We start from the raw sequence: 20,595 nt of genomic DNA, 5'->3' as shown, positions 1-20,595 counted from the left end.
TCAACATCAGGTGTACAGATACACTCTCTTACTGTCACTGCAGAACAATATCTTTGATTGACATACAGACACACCCCTCCACCCTGAATTTTCCCCGTCACCTCTCTGTTTCGGTCCAGGCGGTGCGGCGTTCCAAAGCCACTAATCAGCAGGTCAGAGTCCGGGTCATTTTCATTAAGCCATGTCTCTGTAAACGCCAACAGACAGCACTCTTTAAAATCCTTGAGGAAACATACATTCCCCTGCAGTTCGTCCACTTTATTTCTAAGAGATCAAACATTTCCAAGGATCATCGAAGGAAGTGGAAGGCAGTTAAGCTGCGACTTCCTCATCCGAAGTCGAACTCCTCCTCGCTTCCCCCTCTTCCTCCTCTTCTCCTTTGCTCCTCTGTTACCGTTGTTCGATTGTCTTTTGATGATATCTGGGAGTTGTAACGTGATGTCAGACACGCCAGTAGTCCTCCAATTGAGTTGCAAAAGTTCATTTCTGCTGTATCGCAGCCTGATTGGGCTGGTAGAGCTGGTATCCAGGTAACCAAAAAATGCCAGCAGAAGCAGCAGAATGGTGCGGAGTAGATCCATGTCTCTTCAATCGTCAGCACAAAACACTTTCGGTACTATCCAGTTTCACGTTGGTAAACAACAGGACTCACGTTTAGACAATAAATCAGACGAACAAACAAACAAGCTGAGCTGAGCTATCACTTTCTGCCGGTCGCAGCGTGTGCATGCGCCCTCTCATGGTATAGAAGTATTTTGATAACCATTTTCCAAACTCAGTGTTCATATTCACAGATGGCTCCAAAGATCCTGACACAGGACATGCAGATGTGGTGGTGTACACTCCAAAGAGTAAAACAGGCATCAAAAAGGGTCACAGATCACCTGTTAGTGTATCCTGTAGAACTACTGGCAATGCTATTTGCCCGACAGTGGATCCCTTCAGAGGAGGAAATAATTCTGTTTTTGCATCTCATAGCTATTCAGCATTGATGAGCATCAAAACTGGCAGTTCATCAATCAGATTTGAGATCATTAAGGAAATTTTCACCAAAATTCATAAAATGGAGGTTAAGGGAATGTTAACTTGCTTCCTTTGGGTTCCTGCCCATGTTGGCGTGAAAGGAAATGAGCGGGTGGACAGTCTGGCCACACAGACACTTCAAACCATGGAAGTAGACCTACAGATCCCGTGAAGTAAAGCCGAAGGTAAGACATGTCTCAGAAACGACACACAATCAGTATGGCAGGAATACTGGGATGATCAGGAAACTGGAAACCTGTATAAAATACAAAGACATGCTGGTGCTAGGAGACGACAGGATCATCACTCATCTGAGAAGAGGACAAAAAGGACTCAACTATACATTCTACAAAATAGGCAAGCACCCAACTGGGCACTGTTTACATTGTCATCAAAAAGAAACGGCTGAGCAAGTTTTATTTCAGTGTGAGAAATACAATACCAACAGGAATCACCTCCTTCAATCATTAAGGGAGATAAAGCACTATGATATCTCATTATCCAGCCTCTTGGGAAATACATCAGGAAAGGCATATGGTGATATTAATTTTCTATAAGAGGCCGGTTTCACCAAAATAATCTAAGCTTCTCCTGTTTTTTTTTTTCATTTTTTTGCCCTGTATCTCACACTCCACTTCATTTGGTGGCAGTAATGCTCCAAGCTGATTTGCTAGCCACCAATAAACTCCAAAGAAGATGACTTAGGAGGGTGTGGCAGAAGGGATGTGGTAGAGTATAGATGACTTGCAACCACGTGATCAAAATGTGCTACATCATGATCGCCCGCCCTGATGGTGGATGTACAAAGCAACTAGGATTGCAGCCACTGAAAGCATATCTGTAAACAATTTCTGAATTTTCTCAGTATTACCACGATTTGAACGATCAAGTGAAGATTCGATACAAAGATAGATATGTGTGGTTTTGACCCATATTATTTAAAAAAGTCAGACTTTTCTGAGGGGCAGCACGGTGGTGTAGTGGTTAGTGCTGTTGCCTCACAGCAAGAAGGTCAGGGTTCGAGCCCCGTGGCCGGCGAGGGCCTTTCTGTGTAAAATTTTGCATTCGAGTGAATTTCTTTGTGGAGTATATTTTGATAGTATGTTAGTATTTATAGTGCCATTTTTAAATTTTGTTTGAAAACTTTCAGTCAGGGCGGCACGGTGGTGTAGTGGTTAGCGCTGTCGCCTCACAGCAAGAAGGTCTGGGTTCAAGCCTAGCGGCCGGCGAGGGCCTTTCTGTGCGGAGTTTGCATGTTCTCCCCGTGTCCGCGTGGGTTTCCTCCGGGTGCTCCGGTTTCCCCCACAGTCCAAAGACATGCAGGTTAGGTTAACTGGTGACTCTAAATTGACCGTAGGTGTGAATGTGAGTGTGAATGGTTGTCTGTGTCTGTGCGTCAGCCCTGTGATGACCTGGCGATTTGTCCAGGGTGTACCCCGCCTTTCGCCCGTAGTCAGCTGGGATAGGCTCCAGCTTGCCTGCGACCCTGTAGAACAGGATAAAGCAGCTTGAGATGATGAGATGAACACCGGAATACCTGAAATATGTGTATATGCGTATGGAAAAAGCTTTGGACGAAATGTCTTAACTATTGGACAAAATGACATTGGATGAAGTGTCCTGATCCCATCTCTTCTCTGTACTAAGCCTCAGAGTTTCCTTGCCCTCTTTCTGAATCACGGACGGAATTCTAAAAAATTGGAACGTGCCCTGGTCACGAGTACTGTTGTGACCACAACCAGATACAGCACAAAGATATGGCACAGCTAAAAGAATGCTTAAATCAGTGGAAAAACAAAGAGTTGCGCACGCGTGACTGTTTTGTATGGAATGTCGCTTGACCCCGCATTTGTATATCCACCAACATGGCCAACATCCGGGTTTCTGTTTTGCTTTGACGTCACTTACAAGTCAATGACTGGCTACAGACAGAGAAGAGGCGGGTTGAACCAGCAGCTACTGCATGATGATTCTCACCTATGTCTTATTACTGCCAGCTGTTAGTGACTACCCTAAGCATCATCTTTAGGAAAACATGCCTTTAGAAAGTCAGAAATCCACATGAAGTAATATCGAATGTGAACATGTCTTATTTAGATTTGAATAAATCTGCATCATTACAGAATCTTTGTTGCTTTTTTTAGACTGACAAAATGTTGAATGAGGAGTTTATTTTGGTCTTGCAAAAAAGGAAACAATGGCTACAGTGGAACAATTTAAAATGTTATTCTGAAATCATTAAAAACAAAAATTCAAATTCTAAACATTGACTTGTTTTTCTTCTGTGTGATTTACAGTGTTTTACTCCTTGAGATTTCTTCAGAATAACTGACATTACAGTTCTTATAAAATTCTATTTCACAATCCAATCATCTGTGAGAATGTATACGAGGTTACACAACAAATATGAGATATGATTAGTTCAGCAAGGCAGATCCAGTGTCGCAGAGTTTCACAGTAAAATGTCCTCTCAAACCAGCAACAGACCTCAAAGTTTAACATTTAGTTTCCACATCACAAATCCCTTATTAGAGAAGAAAATTAATTTCTCAGATGATCAGCTTTAAAATGCTGTGAAGTTCTTCACTGATCTCCTGAAACAGTGAATGAAGCAGTCTCTCACTGTTGTGAATAAACACTATTAGAGGTGCGCGTTACATGGACATGCATTCCTGAGTCTAATTATTTGTAAACACTGGCTATGTTCATAATGTAATAAATTTAATTCAAAGGAAAATAAAAAATCATTTGAGTAATAAATCAGAACTGAATGTTTAAAGTGCATATCCTGGACCAAATTTAATTTTATATGAAAGTATGTCCCTTTACACACTCATCCAGAAGGGTAATTTTGCACAAGGCCATCTGTCTACAGCAGAAAAAAATAAAATAAAGCGCGTCTGGAAAAATCCCAAGGGAGCCTGGAGCCAGATTCGTGACGTCACCTGCGGAAGCGCCAGCAGGCTGCGCGAGCTTGCATGGTTTCAGTGCACAGCCTGTGGAGACCAAGTTTAGCAGCTAGCGATTTTGCATTGAAATATGGAATTGTCACCTGAGCACAATGTGGGAAACAATGAGTACTAATCCCATTAAGATTGGTGTTGCTACACCCTCCTACGATACATCTGTTAACCATTTTAATAATTACACGATAACGAAGAAATTTGCAGAAAACCACCAGGTCGTTTTCTCATAAACAAACCAGCGCTGACGTAGGATTCAGAGAGAGGCGTCCCGCACGCGACGTCACGAAAATCAGTGTTTGCCGGGAAATCCAAATGCCAAGTTTTTTCAGAGGCGGACCAATTCGCCTCAAATGGCTTGATTTCAACTGAATTTTTTCTGGTATTGTGCAAGGTAAGAAAAATTGCACAAAATGCAAAATGTGACAGATATTTGACCAAAGTTTAATATAAAATAGGAAAATGACATTGATCTTGCTCCTGAATTTACCCGTGATATGCACTTTAAGCTTGGAGTCTTGGTGTAGACCTTGTTCCGTTAAACTAAGGGTTAACGACGTCTTTTTTGTTTCAGTGCACATGTGATGACCACAGTTAAAACACATGCCACGATGACCACCGTACAGACTGAGATGATGATCGCAGTCAGATTCAGACCTGGATTTGAAATGGGTGGGGGTCTGGGACTTGGGGCATAATTTGTTGCTCGAGCAATGTTTGATATCTCCGACTTTGCTGACTGGTGGTCCAGTGACTCAACAGCAAAGAAAAATGTGGTGCCATTTTGAATTGTAATATTAGGCTTGAAAGAGTGATGTTCAGGTGATCCTGACACTTGAGGCACGAGTGCTGAAGTGTTCACCAGATTCGTGCTGTTGAAGTTATTCTGAAGCATCTTCAAATCTTCACTCCATCTGATTTCATAGGATTGGGCTAAAAAGAAAAAAAAAGCAATGAGCATATGAGATTTTATTTATACAGAGGAAATTCTCTGAAGTTATGACTGATTGTGTTTGGGATAACTCTCCTGTGTGTACAATGGGGTGGAAATATGAATGAATGAATGAAATCACAGTATGATAACTATACAAAGTCAGTACCACAGTTTTCAGTATATAATTGTATTTATTTACAACCACTTAGAAACCACAAAATTCCATAGCGCATATGAGCGAAATGTATGTCTGTCAACTGTCCTGATAGAATTCATTCATCTTCAGTGAACACTTTATTCTGTCAGGGTCAGAGGGAACACTGGGTGTGAGGCGGGAACACTGGGTGTGAGGCAGGAACACACCCTGGATGGGATTCCATGCAAACATTCACACTGAGGGGGCAATTTAGCACAGCCAACCCACCTCCATGAATGTTTCTGGAAGCATGAGATGATGTTTATTCATGAATTTAAAACAAACTGCTGTGGTATAAAAGGAATAAAACACATTTGGGCATTATATGATACTTTAACAACCTGCCCCCAAGTGCTTTACTCCTTCCTTAACAGCTTGTCGCAATTTTTAAGAAAAAAGACACATCTAAAAATAACTTTGTGTGAGTGAGAAACTTTATTCTAATAAAGATTCTAATCTCTAATGGTGTAAATTTGCACAAGACTCACCTTTTCCCTCGTCAAAATCCTCACCAGGAGCCGTCCAGTTGAGAAGCACGATGCCCTCCTGCATTTCCGCAGTCAGATCTGTGATCTTGTTTGGAGGAAAGTTTGAAGGTCCATCTGCTTCCACCACAAAACTCTCCCCAGTTATTGTTCTGGTGAAGCTTCCCACATCTACTGGTGGCACATTTAGTGTGGGCTTAGGAGGGTTTAATTCCACTTGACCTGGAAAGAGAATGTAAAGGCTGATTATTGCTCTATTTGAGGAGTGTGTAGACACATACAAACTCAGACAGCTGAAAGTTAACCATGTCTTTGATCGTCCCTGCAGAACCCCAACACCACCCCAACCCCGTCCTCCATTTCTCCAACACCATTTAAACAGTTTATCTGTACAATGTTCCAAACAGGTGTTTTTTGAGCATTTTCTACCTTTGCCAGTCTTTTGTTGCCCCTGTCCAACATTTTTTGGAATGTGTTGCAATCATCAAATTCAGAATGAGTGTATATTAAAAAAAGTTTATCAGTTACAACATTAAACATCTTGTCTTTGTATTCTATTCAATTGAATATAGATTGAAAAGAACTTGTAAATCATTACATTCTGTTTTTATTTACATTTTACACAGCATCCCAACTTTTATGGAATTGGGGTTGTCTGAATTTAATGGTCTCATTGACTGCATCTTGATGTTTCACCTCCAATCGAAAGTGAAACTAACTTGACTTTTTCCTGTAGTGTAGTTTTACTCTTGTGATTAGTCAAAATTATCCTTGAATGTGTCCATTTTACCTCCCACAGATGAGAGACAGGTTGTGAAGAAACTATAGAAGTCATCGGCCCACCATTTTGATCCTTATTTATGAAAAAATGCAAAAGTAAGGCTCAGTTTTATTGGTATCCATGACATCTAAAAATTTTACTTCTGTTCTATTTCATTCTGTACGATAGACATAATCATTACAATCTGGACAATAACTCTTTCGATCTAACTTCCCATGTTACTACACTCTATGCTACTTCCATAATTAAATAACTGCTCCGTAAAGTAGAATGGACAGATGCAACCTTTTCTGTTTTATTTTATTTTCATTTTATTCTGTAGTTGAGTTTGATTTGTCCTGGATAGTGCTGTTGTGACACTTGAATTTCCATGGGGATTAATAAAGTTTTTCATATTTGTATTACCAAATGGCTTAAAAGTGAATTATCCTTTACTTTTGTGAGGCCAAGAACAGCAGCAGTCATCAGCAGAAATATGAGCATGCCAATGGCGGCTGGTAGTCTTTCAAACGGAGAGGCTGGTTGGTTACGATATTTCCAGATTTTAAAAGAAAAAAGAAAAAACACATCAATTTTGCCCATACTCTTGCCTCTGATCTGGCTGATTGTTGGCAGGGTCACAAACTGTGAAATAACAGGTTCTTTTGGCCCATTAGCCTACTGTCCAATATACATGATGGTGGTGTTGGGGGGAGGGGTATATTTTAACATTTTATATTTTAAAATTGTGGCATGTTGTTTAAAAATTGATCATTATTGAAAGCAGCTCTTTGTCAGGAACCTCAGCAGTAACAGCAGAGTGTTCTGGAATAGGCACAAGCACTGACCTTGGGGAGCCAAACAGAGCTGGGTGCCACACATTTCATTCAATGACACTTTCCCTATATTTTACTTATTTTGACTGAGAAATGTTTTATTGACAATTTTGATAACCCTTCACTTTTAATCCAGGTCTGTAGTGTGAAATGTTCTCGGCTGTGTTTTTGTTTAAAAATGTTTTCCAAATTGTAGCTGTGTTTAATTCATATCCAGAGAAATATATATTCCAATATAATATACTCAGCATAAACATTTTAAATAGATTCTATATTTTTGGTCCATCAATGACATATTACTAAAGTAGCCTATTTACTGTTGTTGATGTGGGTCACCACCATATCAGTATTATTTAAAAGAAAATTCTGCCCTCCTTTCTTTTTCTAGAAAATGTTCAGTTACCCTGTCATACCAGGTGGGAGTCTTCTCTAGAGACTTCACTAACTTCCTCTCAATTGCAAGTAGAGCAAGGTTGCTGAGTCGACTATGACCCATGGTGTTTCGGCTGTATGACTTCACCCGTTTCAAGCAGGAGAAGCTCCTCTCTTGAGGCGTTGGTCTACCCTGCTCTTTAATTTTAATTTTTTCCTCGAAAGGAAGACTGGCAAATGGCTTCGCCAAAATTAAATCAGCAATGCTTGGCATCCGTGCACAGCTTTCTTGCTAGCTGACTAGCCCCCTCAAGTTCAAGTTCAGTCACTCAAATAAACGACATTTCTGGAACTAAGATAGCAAACTTGACAACACTATATTTACACTTTATTTACAATGAAAATATATACAAACTAAAAAAGCTGGTAGAAACCGTATGTAATGAATGAAATCAAAATGTAAGCTGATCTCTTACAATACACCACAGCACTTGCGAATCCGCATGGGACTGAACTGAAATTCACCGCTGCCTGTCTATATTTGAAACGAGCTGTCAATCAAAGAAAATATCCGGCTGCTTTCACCAATCACCAGTCTCCTCGCGGAAACTGCCATGTCCCTCCCACTGTGAGGCTGGGAGTCCATGGGGCGGGCGTTTTCACAGTATTTGTCCAATAACCGTCTTGCATTTTGATGTTGAAAGCGCATAGCTCCCAAATGCCATTGAAGTCCACTGAGGCTGGGAGTCCAGTGGGCGGGCGTTTTCGCAGTATTTGTCCAATAACCATCTTGCATTTTGATATTGAAAGCGCATAGCTCCCAAATGCCATTGAAGTGCACTGAGGCTGGGCTGCATCGCGCTGTCACGAGGGGGAAAAACTCACGCACACATTAGGCGAACTGGGGAAAGTTATAACGGAATGATTTCGCACTGTAGTTGGGTTGAGCACATATATTTCTATGATTCTGGATCTGAAATAGCAATGTTATAAGGTCGGCTATAACATAAGCCTAGCGCAATTCATCCTACACGATGTTCGTCATTTTTAGAGGAGGCTGAGCCTCCCTCGTTGTCTTAGAGCAATCGCCCGTGGAGCATGCTGAAAAGAAGCAAAGCTGGGGCTGATTTTTTTTTTCTGGCCAGACTATCGTCATACATCCACTCACTGACAGGTGTGTCAGGTGGTTCCACTTGGTGAATTGTCCACTATTCATTTAATTCTGTCTGATTTACTGAATCCTGAATTGTTGAACTTTTGTTTAACACATCATTTGCAATGATTAATAATGTGCACATGAAATACAGTACTGTGTAATAAACATGAACCAGTGAATGAATGATTTTGAACATTGATGTTCTGAAATACTTTTGGAGGACAAAAGAAAAAGACAAATTTAAATGTTGTTTGATCAACATACAGATTACATTGAGGGACAAATGAGAGAAGATAGGTTTAGTCCTCCTTATTTTCAAGAAAGAGCTGGCTATCGGCAAAGACAACTTTTCTGGATCCCAAATAAAATAAACCTGATGATGGAATTCACTTAAAAAGAAACAGTCACCAGTGGTGTTGCTTCATTGTCTTTTCTATGAATGTGTTGATGTGTACATGCAGAATAGTTGGATAAGACCCCATGCTACAGATCTCAAGGCTTAGGGTTTCATACGAGTAACATGAAGCCCCGAAATTAACCTGCATCATTTTGGGGTTTAAAAGAACATTGCTCCTGTGTGTGTAATGGGTTTTTTATTTTTGAAGTGATGGGTAACTCCATGTCAAAAAAAAGTTTCAGGAGCTAAAATTTATTTTTCTGTTATCTTGATGTATGGATATATTTATTTGTCTTTGAACTCAGTCTAAATTCTGTTAAGAAAGTATTAGATTGTTTGTAAAGAATTCAGACATCTGATTTCATTTTAAAATTCCATGTTATTGAGAGTTACCTTAATTCTTTCCAGACAGTACGCATACTGTACATACGAATGCTGTTCATATACTTCAGTTCAGCATTCAACACAATCATTCCTCAGCAGCTAATTGGAAAACTGAGCCTGCTGGGCCTGAACACCTCCCTTTGCAACCGGATCCTGGATTTCCTGACTGAGAGACCTCAGTCAGTCCGGATTGGGAGCAGCACTTCCAGTACCACAATACGGAGCACTGGGGCACCCCAGGACTGTGTGCTCAGTCCACTGCTGTTCACTCTGCTGACGCACGACTGTGCAGCAACTCACAGCTTGAACCACATCAAGTTTACTGATGACACGACTGTGGTGGGTCTCATCAGTAAAAACGACGAGTCAGCATACAGAGAGGAGATGCAATGGCTATCGGACTGGTGCAGAGTCAAAAACCTGTCTCTGAATGTGGACAAAACAAAAGAGATGGTTGTTGACTTCAGAAGAACATGGAGTGACTACTCTCCATTGTACATTGACAGCTCACTCGTGGAGAGCATCAAGAACACCAAATTCCTTGGTGTTCATCCGACAGAGAACCTCACCTGGTCCCTCAACACCAGCTCCATTGTCAAGAAAGCCCAGCAGAACCTCTACTTCCTATGGAGGCTGAGGAAAACCCATCTCCCATCCTCACTATATTCTACAGAGAGACTATTGAGAGCATTCTGAGAAGCTGGATCACGGTCTGGTTTGGGAATTGCACCGCCTCGGCTCGCAAGACCCTACAGCGGATAGTAAGGACAGCTGAGAAGATCATCGGAGTCTCTCTTCCCTCCATCATGTACATTTACACAACATGTTGCTTCTGGAAAGCCACCAGCATCGTGGCTGACCCCACACACCCCTCACACAATCTCTTCACCCTCCTGCCGTCTGGGAAAAGGTACCGAAGCATTTGGGCCTTCACAGCCAGACTCTGTAACAGTTTCTTCCCACATGCCATCAGACTCCTCAACTCTGACGGACTGCACTGATTCTGACGGACTGTTGAACACACCACTCACACCTCAGTCTTTTGCACAGTGGACAATAATGCACTATTGTCTTACAATGTTTACAGTGTCTCTCGCACACACAAGGTTTACATTTATTTATTCCCTTTCATACACTACCTCAATATGCACACTCAACTCTGCACCTTATGTTGCTTGTGTCTGCACTGCATATTGTTTGTGTTGTTTATTGTCTGTTTGTTGTCTATTGTGTCATTTACTGTCTGCAGTGTTGCACTCTTGCACTTTATGTTCTTATATGTAGACTTGTAGTCCTGTGATGTTTAATATAGCACCATGGTTCTGGAGAAACGTAGTTTCATTTTAACTGTGTACTATACCAACTGTAATATGGTTGAAATGACAAATAAAAAAACCTTGACCAAGATAAATACTAATATATAGTTTTTATTTTGTTCCCATTCCAGTGATTCTACTGTCTCAATGCCTATATTAAAGTGGATGTAATGCCTCTAAACCCCACTTTTTTCCTTGTACAAAGCAACAATCATGTTGATTGACCATGTGTTTTTAAACCATAGCTGATCCAAAAGGCCATAAATTAATGGAAAATAAATAAGATCAGCCAATTTTCACAGAATCTGCCAAGACTCATCTGGAAGATCCCGAAGGGGTGCGTGACGTCACACGTGTCCAGGTGTCAATTTCTTTCCCGTGCACAGCAGTGGTTAGACTGGTCTCGATATGGAATCACGTTTTGGAGAGAATTCTGATAGTGATTGGGATTCTTATATGGCGGATGAAGGGGCAGATGATGATCAAGGATATTCTGTAGTAAATGGTTATCTTTTCGAGCCCCCAAGACGAGAAACTGCCAGTTCACTCAGTTCATAACAGTTTTCCTCTGTAGCGCATGCGAGACGGAGAGATAGAGAGAGAGATGTGCAGAACTCGGTACTTACCTTTCATCATGTGTTCCTGAACAAAACTAAAAACAAATCGAGTCTTGCAATATTGCAATCTGAGAGCATTTAACACGTTTCAGTTAATAATTAATGAAGATTGCATGCGTGCATTTTTCTTTCTGTTAAAGTGCATCAAATATGATTAGATTGGATTTCGCAAGCATGTAAATGTGCTCATAATCCTACGTCTGGTGCACTGCATGTGTGTGCGCACGCGTGTGTATGAGATAATAGGGGAATCGACGAACTGTCCAAATGTCAGATCAAATGCCATTTATTAAACAAATTAACTTTTTTGCTTGAATAATTCCCATGTGGTCGTTCTGGTGGTGATGAACACTTGATGAATCAGATTTATTATTAGTAGGCAACATGAAATCTGCCTGCTTTGTTTGCACAAACCTCACCCACCCACTGTCGCTTTAGATTAGTGTCATTTCTCGGAAATTTGTGAACTGAATGTCCTGTTGTATCAGGATTTGAACATCCAAACACAACGCAACGCATTCACGTGATTATTTTTGTAAGATTCCAACATCAATATCCAATTTCAGCGAATAAACAAGCAAGGAGTCAGATGAACGGACATGACCCATGATAATAAAATAACAAATAATTTATATTATTTTCCCCCTGCTTTATTAATTCATTTTGGTCATTACTAATGATATATATTCATTTTAAAGGATTACAATAAGGCATTACATTCACTTTAAGCTCTCAATACTTGAGAGAAAATCTTGTGCAAAATCTTCAGTACACTACAGTAATTGTGAGTGAGTGCATCCATACTTGCCAACTTTTCAAAATTCTCATGGAAGAGAAAAGTGCGTGAATGACATTTTCAATTGGACGAGGGTATGATGCGTGGTTGAAATGATAAAAACAGTGGATCCCAATTAATTGCAAACCATTTGAAATGTATACAATTAAAGAGTTTTTGAATTGTTGATCTTGTTCTATCAATTACTATAGGTTATGGGATTCATGTATCAGGCATGAGAGAGCTCAGAGTGAAAAATCTGAAATAATACTCGTCTTGAATTTTAATATAATAACAATGAAAGGGAAGTCTGCTTAAATCAGATTTTTAGCTGAAAAATCTCATACCTGAATATTGCATACATACAGAGACCCACAGAAAATAACACAAGTGATGCTTTAGAAGAATGTTTATAATTTCTTAAAATAGTCACAGTGAATGAAAATATTACTGGATTGCATCAAATGTGTTTTCCTTCTGTAAGCTCATGTAAAAATACAGAGAAGTATAATATCATATATAAATTAAATTTTAATAAGATTTGACCAAAATTGTAACAACTCAATTAAATAAATACTGCGCTGTCTTAGTACTACTAAAATGCATCTCTCTCACTAAACACTTTCCAACAGAATTTTTAAAAAGGAACTAGAAATCCTATCAGAATGCATCAAAGGAATTTGCTCATTTGCAAACTTTGACTGAAAGTTCATCTCATCTCATTATCTGTCGCCGCTTTATCCTGCTCTACAGGGTCGCAGGCAACCTGGAGCCTATCTCAGCTGACTACGGGCAAAAGGCGGGGTACACCCTGGACAAGTCGCCAGGTCATCACAGGGCTGACACATAGACACAGACAACCATTCACACTCACACCTACGGTCAATTTAGAGTCACCAGTTAACCTAACCTGCATGTCTTTGGACTGTGGGGGAAACCGGAGCACCCGGAGGAAACCCACGTGGAGAACATACAAACTCTGCACAGAAAGGCCCTCGCCGGCCGCTGGGCTTGAACCCGGACCTTCTTGCTGTGAGGCGACAGCGCTAACCACTACACCACCGTGCCGCCCTGACTGAAAGTTTTCAAACAAAATTTAAAAATGGCACTATAAATACTAACATACTATCAAAATATACTCCACAAAGAAATTCACTCGAATGCAAAATTTTAGTCCTACCAAAATACATTCACTAATAATCTTTCACTTAAAACCTCAAAACTCTATCAAAACCAATCACTTTCCAGATAATTCACTTGTAAACTTTCACTTAAAACTTTCAAACAAAAATTCAAAATAGCACTAAGACACGACCACACTATTCAAATACACTCAAACAAATTTGATAGTTACGGCCACCTGACCCAGCGTTAAGAATTTTCTAACTGAAATAAATTTGCGAGACCCGGCTGTAAACACACAGACTTCTAAACTTTGACCTGTGCGGTCAGTGAATCGCTTACCTTGCAAAATGCGTTGGTCTGGCTGGTCGAACATTTGCTTATCCATGGAAATTCATTCTCTCATGCAACCTGGTATTTGCATTCATATTTTTGCTGTTTGGTATTTGGTTTAGTGGCTATGATGAATGACTGCTTGTAAAAAATGTCTGACAGCCTGGGTGAATCCTACATTACGGAAGTGACTGTCGTTCTGTTCGTTGATTGGTTAAAAATCAGTTGACGTCAGCAGTGTTTCTCATACGATTCTGATTGGACATAATCGGGAGTATTTTTAATTTGGCGGTAGGGATTCCCCAAACCAGGAGATTATCCAGTTTTTAACAAATATGATCGGGAGGTGGGAGACGGAGGCTAAAATCGGGATCCTCCCGCCGAAATCGTGAGTCAGTGAGTGAGTGAGTCAGCGAATGAGTGAGTGAGTGCGTGTGTGCAAACCAGTCAGTTCCGTGAGGTGTTCTGTGTAATAGTGGTTAATTCTGGCTGAGTGAAAATAGTGCACAATATTTACCATCCACAATATATCCAGGGACATACAGAGCACCACTGTGTGTGCGTGAGGAAAGTTGGACTCCTCCATGTTGATTTTCCACTCTCACTTTCAGACTGTATTTTCCACGTTTTAATTTTGTAAAATATCTGGAATAGACACCATCGTCTTTGAAAGCATCAGCTCCTGTAAAAGTTATTTCCAGTCAGAAAAGTGTGGATAATGTAATAATTTCACCTGAACTTATGATTTGATGCAAGATGACGTTTTATAACTGTTACCTGCTCCGTTATCAAGTAGCTCCAGTTGTACTGAGTGCCCAGTATCTGATGCCAGGTTCGCCCAAACAGTGGCCCCCACCACAGGATTATAATTCTGACTGACCTCAGCCAACACGATCATGGGTTTGGTGGCGTCACTGGTCTGCTGGTTCATTCTGGCTGTAACTGTAACTGGGTGAACATCTTCACGGGCTGCTCGACTCATTACCATTAAACCTATTGCCTGAGCAGTTGATTCTTTATTGAGGAAGCTGTATTTCCAGTCTCCAGGCTGCCAGGCAACACAGGGAAGGAAAGTGTTGTATTTATGTATTTATTTATTTGTTTGTTTGTTTGTTTGTTTGTTTGTTTGTATTATGTATTTAAATCTGTGAGGTTTTTTTCTTTACTGTCTTTTGTCAAAATAACAGTAAAAAGCTTTACCTCTGCAGTTCCTGGAACAGTAAAAGTGATTGTACTAGCAATGCTAGAGGTGTTTCTCTGGTCATAAACCAAACCACTTGGTGACACTATGTACACAGTGGGTGCACTTCTTTCATGGGTGATTGTAAAGGCGGTGTGATTTCCGATAGTCCGGTCAATGGGAACTGTTCCATTAAACCAACCTGCAACATTCTTTGCAGTGCTTTCAAGCTGTTTGGAATAAAGTAAATATATTCTGTGAAAATTCTGACTGGTAAGATTGAGATTTGTCACAGTGGAAGTTTATCACTAACCTGAATGGGCTGAGCGATCGGATTCCCATCAAACATTGTAATTGAGCAAAAGGCATCCAGAAGCTCGTTGGAAACTACAGACTCACTTGCTACTTTAAATTCTCCCCCTATATGAATGATAATCAAAATCCAATGTGTTAAAAATGTTGTAAATCTACAGTGATGTCCTGCTAATCAATCCATTGTTCTCTGAATATGAAATCGACTTCGAACTGAGACTGTAAACAATGAAATACAAACACAGACTCTGCAATATTATGCAAAAAAACTCACCTGTTCTCTCTGCCATGGTGTTCAGTACCGGGTCTGCAGCTGGGCCAAATGCTATAGTGTGAATGATTGCACCACTGTCAACAGCTTCCTGTAAACAAGCTCCAACATTATCAGTTGCTTCCCCATCTGTCAGAAAAATTATTTCATCTCCAATTGCTGTTTTATCATTTGATCGAAGAAGCTGAAATGAAAAAAGACGTCATTAATTCTCTTCCAATTCCTTCTTAATTCTTAAACAAAGAGAATTTTCATCATTTAATACTTTGACAGTGGAATTTAGTGAGAGAATATAGGAGGAGTTTTCACATGCGTTTCTCACCTCTAAGCCTTTTTTGAGTCCTTTACAGATGTAAGTATATCCGCCTGCAACTGTTGGCAACTTGTTTATTAGACTGTCTCTTGAAGCCTGTCCATCTATTAAAGTCAACGGGCTTAGTACTTGAGCATCAGAACTAAATGTCACAATCCCCACAGTCTCTTTTTCTTTTATACACTGGTTTAACAAAACTGTGGCAGATCGGCGTTGGTTGTTTATTCTTGAACCCTTTAAAGAGAAAAACAATAAAATATTAGGCATTTTTGACAAACATACAAAGATAATTTGAGTATCTCCCATGTGCTGATGACTTTCACTTGCTTTGTCAGTTGTAGGTTTTTTTATGATAAAAACAACAAACAATTTTAACTGAAAGTGAGCTGTTAGTGTGTCAGATGAGTGCTTGATTAGCTTCCCTTTCAAGCCCTGGACATTTTTTCTTTACAGGAAAGTGCATTACACTAGCAAAAATGACTGAATTATTTTATGAATTCAGTAACACATCATGAATTAATCTTGTGATGGTTATTGAAGTAAAATGAACTATTTATCAATTCATTTACCATGATACTATTTGTACCGTATGATGGGCAACACAGTGGTGTAGTGGTTAGCACTGTCGCCTCACAGCAAGAAGGTTCTGGGTTCAAGCCCAGTGGCCGACGGGGGCCTTTCTGTGTGGAGTGTGTATGTTCTCCCCATGTCTGCGTGGGTTTCCTCCGGGTGCTCCGGTTTCCCGCACAGTCCAAAGACATGCAGGTTAGGTTAACTGGTGACTCTAAATTGATTGCAGGTGTGAGTGTGAAAGGTTGTTTGTCTCTATGTGTCAGCCCTGTGATGATCTGGTGACTTGTCCAGGGTGTACCCCACCTCTTGCCCATAGTCAGCTGGGATAAGCTCCAGCTTGCCTGCAACCCTGTACAGGATAAGTGGCTATGGATAATGGATGGATGTTTGCCTCAATTTTTGTCTTTTTTTTTTTTGGGGGGGGGTAATTATTTTGGGAAGGCCCTCTACTACGTTACATTCTACTGATTTTCGAGGACATTTTTGCTTTGGAAGTTATTTTTATGTGATATTACTCACCTGCATGCTTCCTGAGATATCAAGGACAAGGCAGACGACCCGAGGTCCCCTCTGTAGGACTTTGAACGTTGGAATTGGTGGTGCAGATGGAAGGGGCTTTAGAATTTGAAGGGCATCTTTGTCTTGTGAGTCCTGAAAGATGACTGTACGTGTTGCTTTATTTGAACACTTAGTATTCTGCTCATTGGGGGCTTCAATGTTGTGTTCCCCTTCTTGACAAAATGCTTTTACCTAAAAAAACAAAACAAAAACAAAACAGTGCTTTTAATAAAGGCATCAAACAAAAGTAAAGTCATTCCTCTCAAAGTTTTTCAGAAATCATTCAGATCAAAGTGATGAATACCATACATACTACATACCTACTTGTGTTCACTCTCATAATGCCACTACCATTTGAGCAAAATTGATTTGAAAATGGTTTAGCAACTGCTATACTCACGGACTCTAAACTTTGTAGGTACATTATTGAAGCATTTGTATTTTGCACTTTATCTGGAAAGAATTCACAGCTGGATGTTGGTTTGCCATTTGCGTCAAACCAGCAAGGTCGAGTTTGTTGATTAATAATTTCATACCACTGACCAGAAATCTTATCAGTACACCTGAAAAGAAAATTCATTCATTCATTCACCATTAGTAGCTGCTTTGTTCAGACCAGGGCCGTCGTGTGAAAAGGAAATGGAGCATATTATTGATAACTATTGGTATAAAGTCCATTTACATTCACTGATCAGATATCAAAAAGTGATAATAAAACCTTGTTGGTAGAATTCCACCAAGCTTCTCATAGAAGGGTTCTTTCTTATTATATTCATCAAATACCCCCCATCTGAGGTGAGCCCATTCATGCACAAAAACCCGTCCTGAAAGTAAACAGAGAAAAATAAATATAAATCAGCCTTATCAGTCTGTGTAATACCTGGTGTTTTTTGATCACAGTTAATGATTGCAATTACATTTAAAAGAGGAAATGCTTGACCATGAAGGTGTGTGTGTGTGTGTGTGTGTGTGTGTGTGTGTGTTTTACACAAACTGGCTCTTACCTCGAGGTCCATATACTTGGATGAGATCATTGTTTAACAAGAAGTTTGGTGTGAAATGAATGTATTCACCCTCCTCTCCACAGCCTTTGGTCTGACGAGTGTATGGATCATCACCAAATGAAGGATGTGGGTTGTCAATTATTATTCTGCCCTAAAAATAAAATGTAAATGACATTTTGTGCAAGTTTGTACCTTCAGCCTCTTTATCACCACTATATATTCAAACAAAACTGAATAATTGGTGTACCTTTTCATAGGATTCATTTCTTGCTCTCTCATATTTTCCTGTCGTCCAGTTTGGTGGGACGAGTATTTTCACCTCCTTGAAGAACACCTTGCGGTCTAAAGCTTCAAATAGATAATGTGATCCACTGATGATCATTTCCTGTGATGATCGTGGAGAAAGAAAATGTATGTGTACAATATGATAAACTTTATTGATCTCCAATCAGGAAACTTCACATTACATCTTACATGTATAATTGAATATTAGTGAATTTGAACACATTTATTTAGGTTGAGCCAATAATGTGTCCAAACGAATATAAATACAGGAACAATAACATGAACAAGAACTATTTTTATTGAGTAGAAAGGGCACCAAAAAGCTTTAGAGCGCCAGGCTTCTGCAGATTTCAGCAAAATAAATAAATAAATTAATAAACCCAGAAAGCTAGCCCAAACGTTTTCAGTTCACTCATGATTTACATGTCTCTTCCTTGGGTTGTGATGTCCAGTCCTTGCTCATGTATTTCTCCTACCTTAGCCTTGGACATTATCTTGGGCATAATTTTGGTTTGGACTTTGAAACACTCGGGTTGTCTTCGTACACACAATAAACCATCTCTTTTATGAGAGCCTGGCTCTTGCTCTCATGATTTTTCAGTCATCTTACTTCTGATGAAACGGCAGTATTTTAATGGCCATCCAGAAAGATTTAAAACAGCTGATTACATCTCTTACAGGAAAGACAATCAACAACTCCTGTAATGATGCATGAAGAATGTTGGGTAATAACGATCTTGGATATAATTTCTTTTTATCAGCAGAAGGAACAAGGCCAGTCCAGTGCAGAGGAAGGACGAGAGTACAGCTTGAGGTTTTTTTTTTTTAATAACTCATTGGACGGCACTTCTTAGTACAGAAGGACAATGACCAAGAGTATACTTGAAAATCAGCCCAAGACAAAGGCAAAAAAAGTGGAACGTTCTGCACTGGCCAAGTCCAACTGACCTGAATCCACCTGAGCTACGTTTCACTTACTGAAGACTAAACTGAAGACTACATGCCCCAAGAACAAGCAGGAACTGAAGACAGCTTCAGAAAAGACCTGGCAGAGCATCATCATGGAAGAAACACAGTGTCTAGTGATGTCTATGAGTTCCAGACATCAGGCAGATTGATTGCAAAGGATTTTATTTGCAAGTATTAAAAATGATAATTTATATCCATTACTTTGTCCACTTTCTGACTTATAAGTGAATAATGAGGGAATACCACACACCTGGCCAGGGATCAGCTCAGCAGCCAGTTGCTACGTTTGGTCTCCTAGAAAGGGGGGACCTCATATAAAAATAAAAAATCCCTATGCCATTCATTTGGATGTAAATTCCCTTTAAATTAAAGCTGAAAGGATGAAATTTGAGCTCATATTTTACATACCAAAACTCCATTAGACTCTGGTAAACAGTTGAAATTACAATAAATTTGATAGATATTTATGTGCCTGACTGCAAATTTATTTCAGTGCAGTTTCTACAGAAAACAAAGTCATCGTTACTTTGAATGCAAATGTGTGCATTTATATTTTAAACACTTGTGTAGATATCAGATCGTCTCCAGAGTATGGCACTAAGATATACATCGAATCATGTTATCTAACTATTTTCTATGTATTTAATTATATAAGAGGATATGACAAACTAACTAATTCACTCACCCAATAACTAACTATCTCTAAATGTTATGGTAACACAAGACTGTAACTAATGTAAACCATTTCATATATCAGTTTGAATAATAAAGGTATTGGAACATGTATGAATAAATACCTTGGTCTGATTGATCAGTTCTTCATTCTCTTGCACCTGTGGGTTGATAACAATGAGAATATCAGTGTACCCATTTCCATCCAGTCGAATTGCTGTAACAGGTCCCAGTGCACTGAGAAACACCAACACCGCAATCAGTACCATGATTGCAGAACTGAGAAAAGGGATTTTAGGGTGTGATATTTATATCGTAAGATTTATGACATTTTCTGGAATTCAAATTTCCCTGCTCCTGTGGGTAATAATTAAACCATGTTCATGGAGAAATCATTCCAACTTCATCTTTATGAAAACAAAAACATATTTACAGCTACAGTCACTGCAAACTGCCTTGTAAATTGTTAAATTTGACATAAGGTCTTGTATTTTAATTGTTTAATGAATGCCATTAAGATTTTATATGGCTGTATGGAAGTCAATAATCCATCCATTATCTGTAGCCGCTTATCCTGTACAGGGTCACATGTAAGCTGGAGCCTATCCCAGCTGACTATGGGCAAGAGGTGGTGTACACCCTGGACAAGTTGCCCGGTTATTGTAGAGCTGACACATAGAGACAAACAACCATTCACACTCACATTCACACATACGGTCAATTTAGAGCCACCAATTAGCCTAACCTGCATGTCTTTGGACTGTGGGGGAAACCAGAGCACCTGGAGGA

At 39.8% G+C, this 20,595-nt stretch overlaps 1 protein-coding gene across 1 annotated transcript; it reads right to left on the bottom strand.

Moving 5' to 3' along the window:
* Positions 1–4,536: 4,536 nt before the first annotated feature.
* LOC132900260 (calcium-activated chloride channel regulator 1-like) lies at positions 4,537–20,083 on the bottom strand. Its single transcript, XM_060942268.1, has 14 exons — positions 19,932–20,083; positions 18,128–18,265; positions 17,881–18,031; positions 17,595–17,700; positions 17,277–17,439; positions 16,838–17,068; positions 15,755–15,979; positions 15,436–15,616; positions 15,163–15,269; positions 14,870–15,079; positions 14,447–14,717; positions 14,187–14,351; positions 5,605–5,823; positions 4,537–4,919 (listed from the first exon to the last, which is right to left on the bottom strand). The coding sequence occupies exons 1-14, from the start codon at positions 20,073–20,075 to the stop codon at positions 4,537–4,539; spliced, it is 2,694 nt and encodes an 897-aa protein (XP_060798251.1). The 5' UTR covers positions 20,076–20,083.
* Between the last annotated feature and the right edge of the window lie 512 nt (positions 20,084–20,595).

This window comes from Neoarius graeffei, chromosome 16, assembly GCF_027579695.1.
Source record: "Neoarius graeffei isolate fNeoGra1 chromosome 16, fNeoGra1.pri, whole genome shotgun sequence".
NCBI lineage: Eukaryota > Metazoa > Chordata > Actinopteri > Siluriformes > Ariidae > Neoarius > Neoarius graeffei.
This window is presented reverse-complemented; position numbering and strand designations above follow the sequence as displayed.

What these genes read in the sequence shown, in the direction of transcription:
- LOC132900260 (XM_060942268.1), bottom strand. Translation starts at nt 20,075, where the DNA reads ATGGTACTGATTGCGGTGTTGGTGTTTCTCAGTGCACTGGGACCTGTT. An exon ending in ACCTACAAAGTTTAGAGTCC is followed by an intron (nt 17,069 to 17,276) that starts GTGAGTATAGCA and finishes TTGTTTTTTTAG; the next exon opens with GTAAAAGCATTTTGTCAAGA. An exon ending in GGATTTTGACGAGGGAAAAG is followed by an intron (nt 4,920 to 5,604) that starts GTGAGTCTTGTG and finishes TTTTCTTTTTAG; the next exon opens with CCCAATCCTATGAAATCAGA.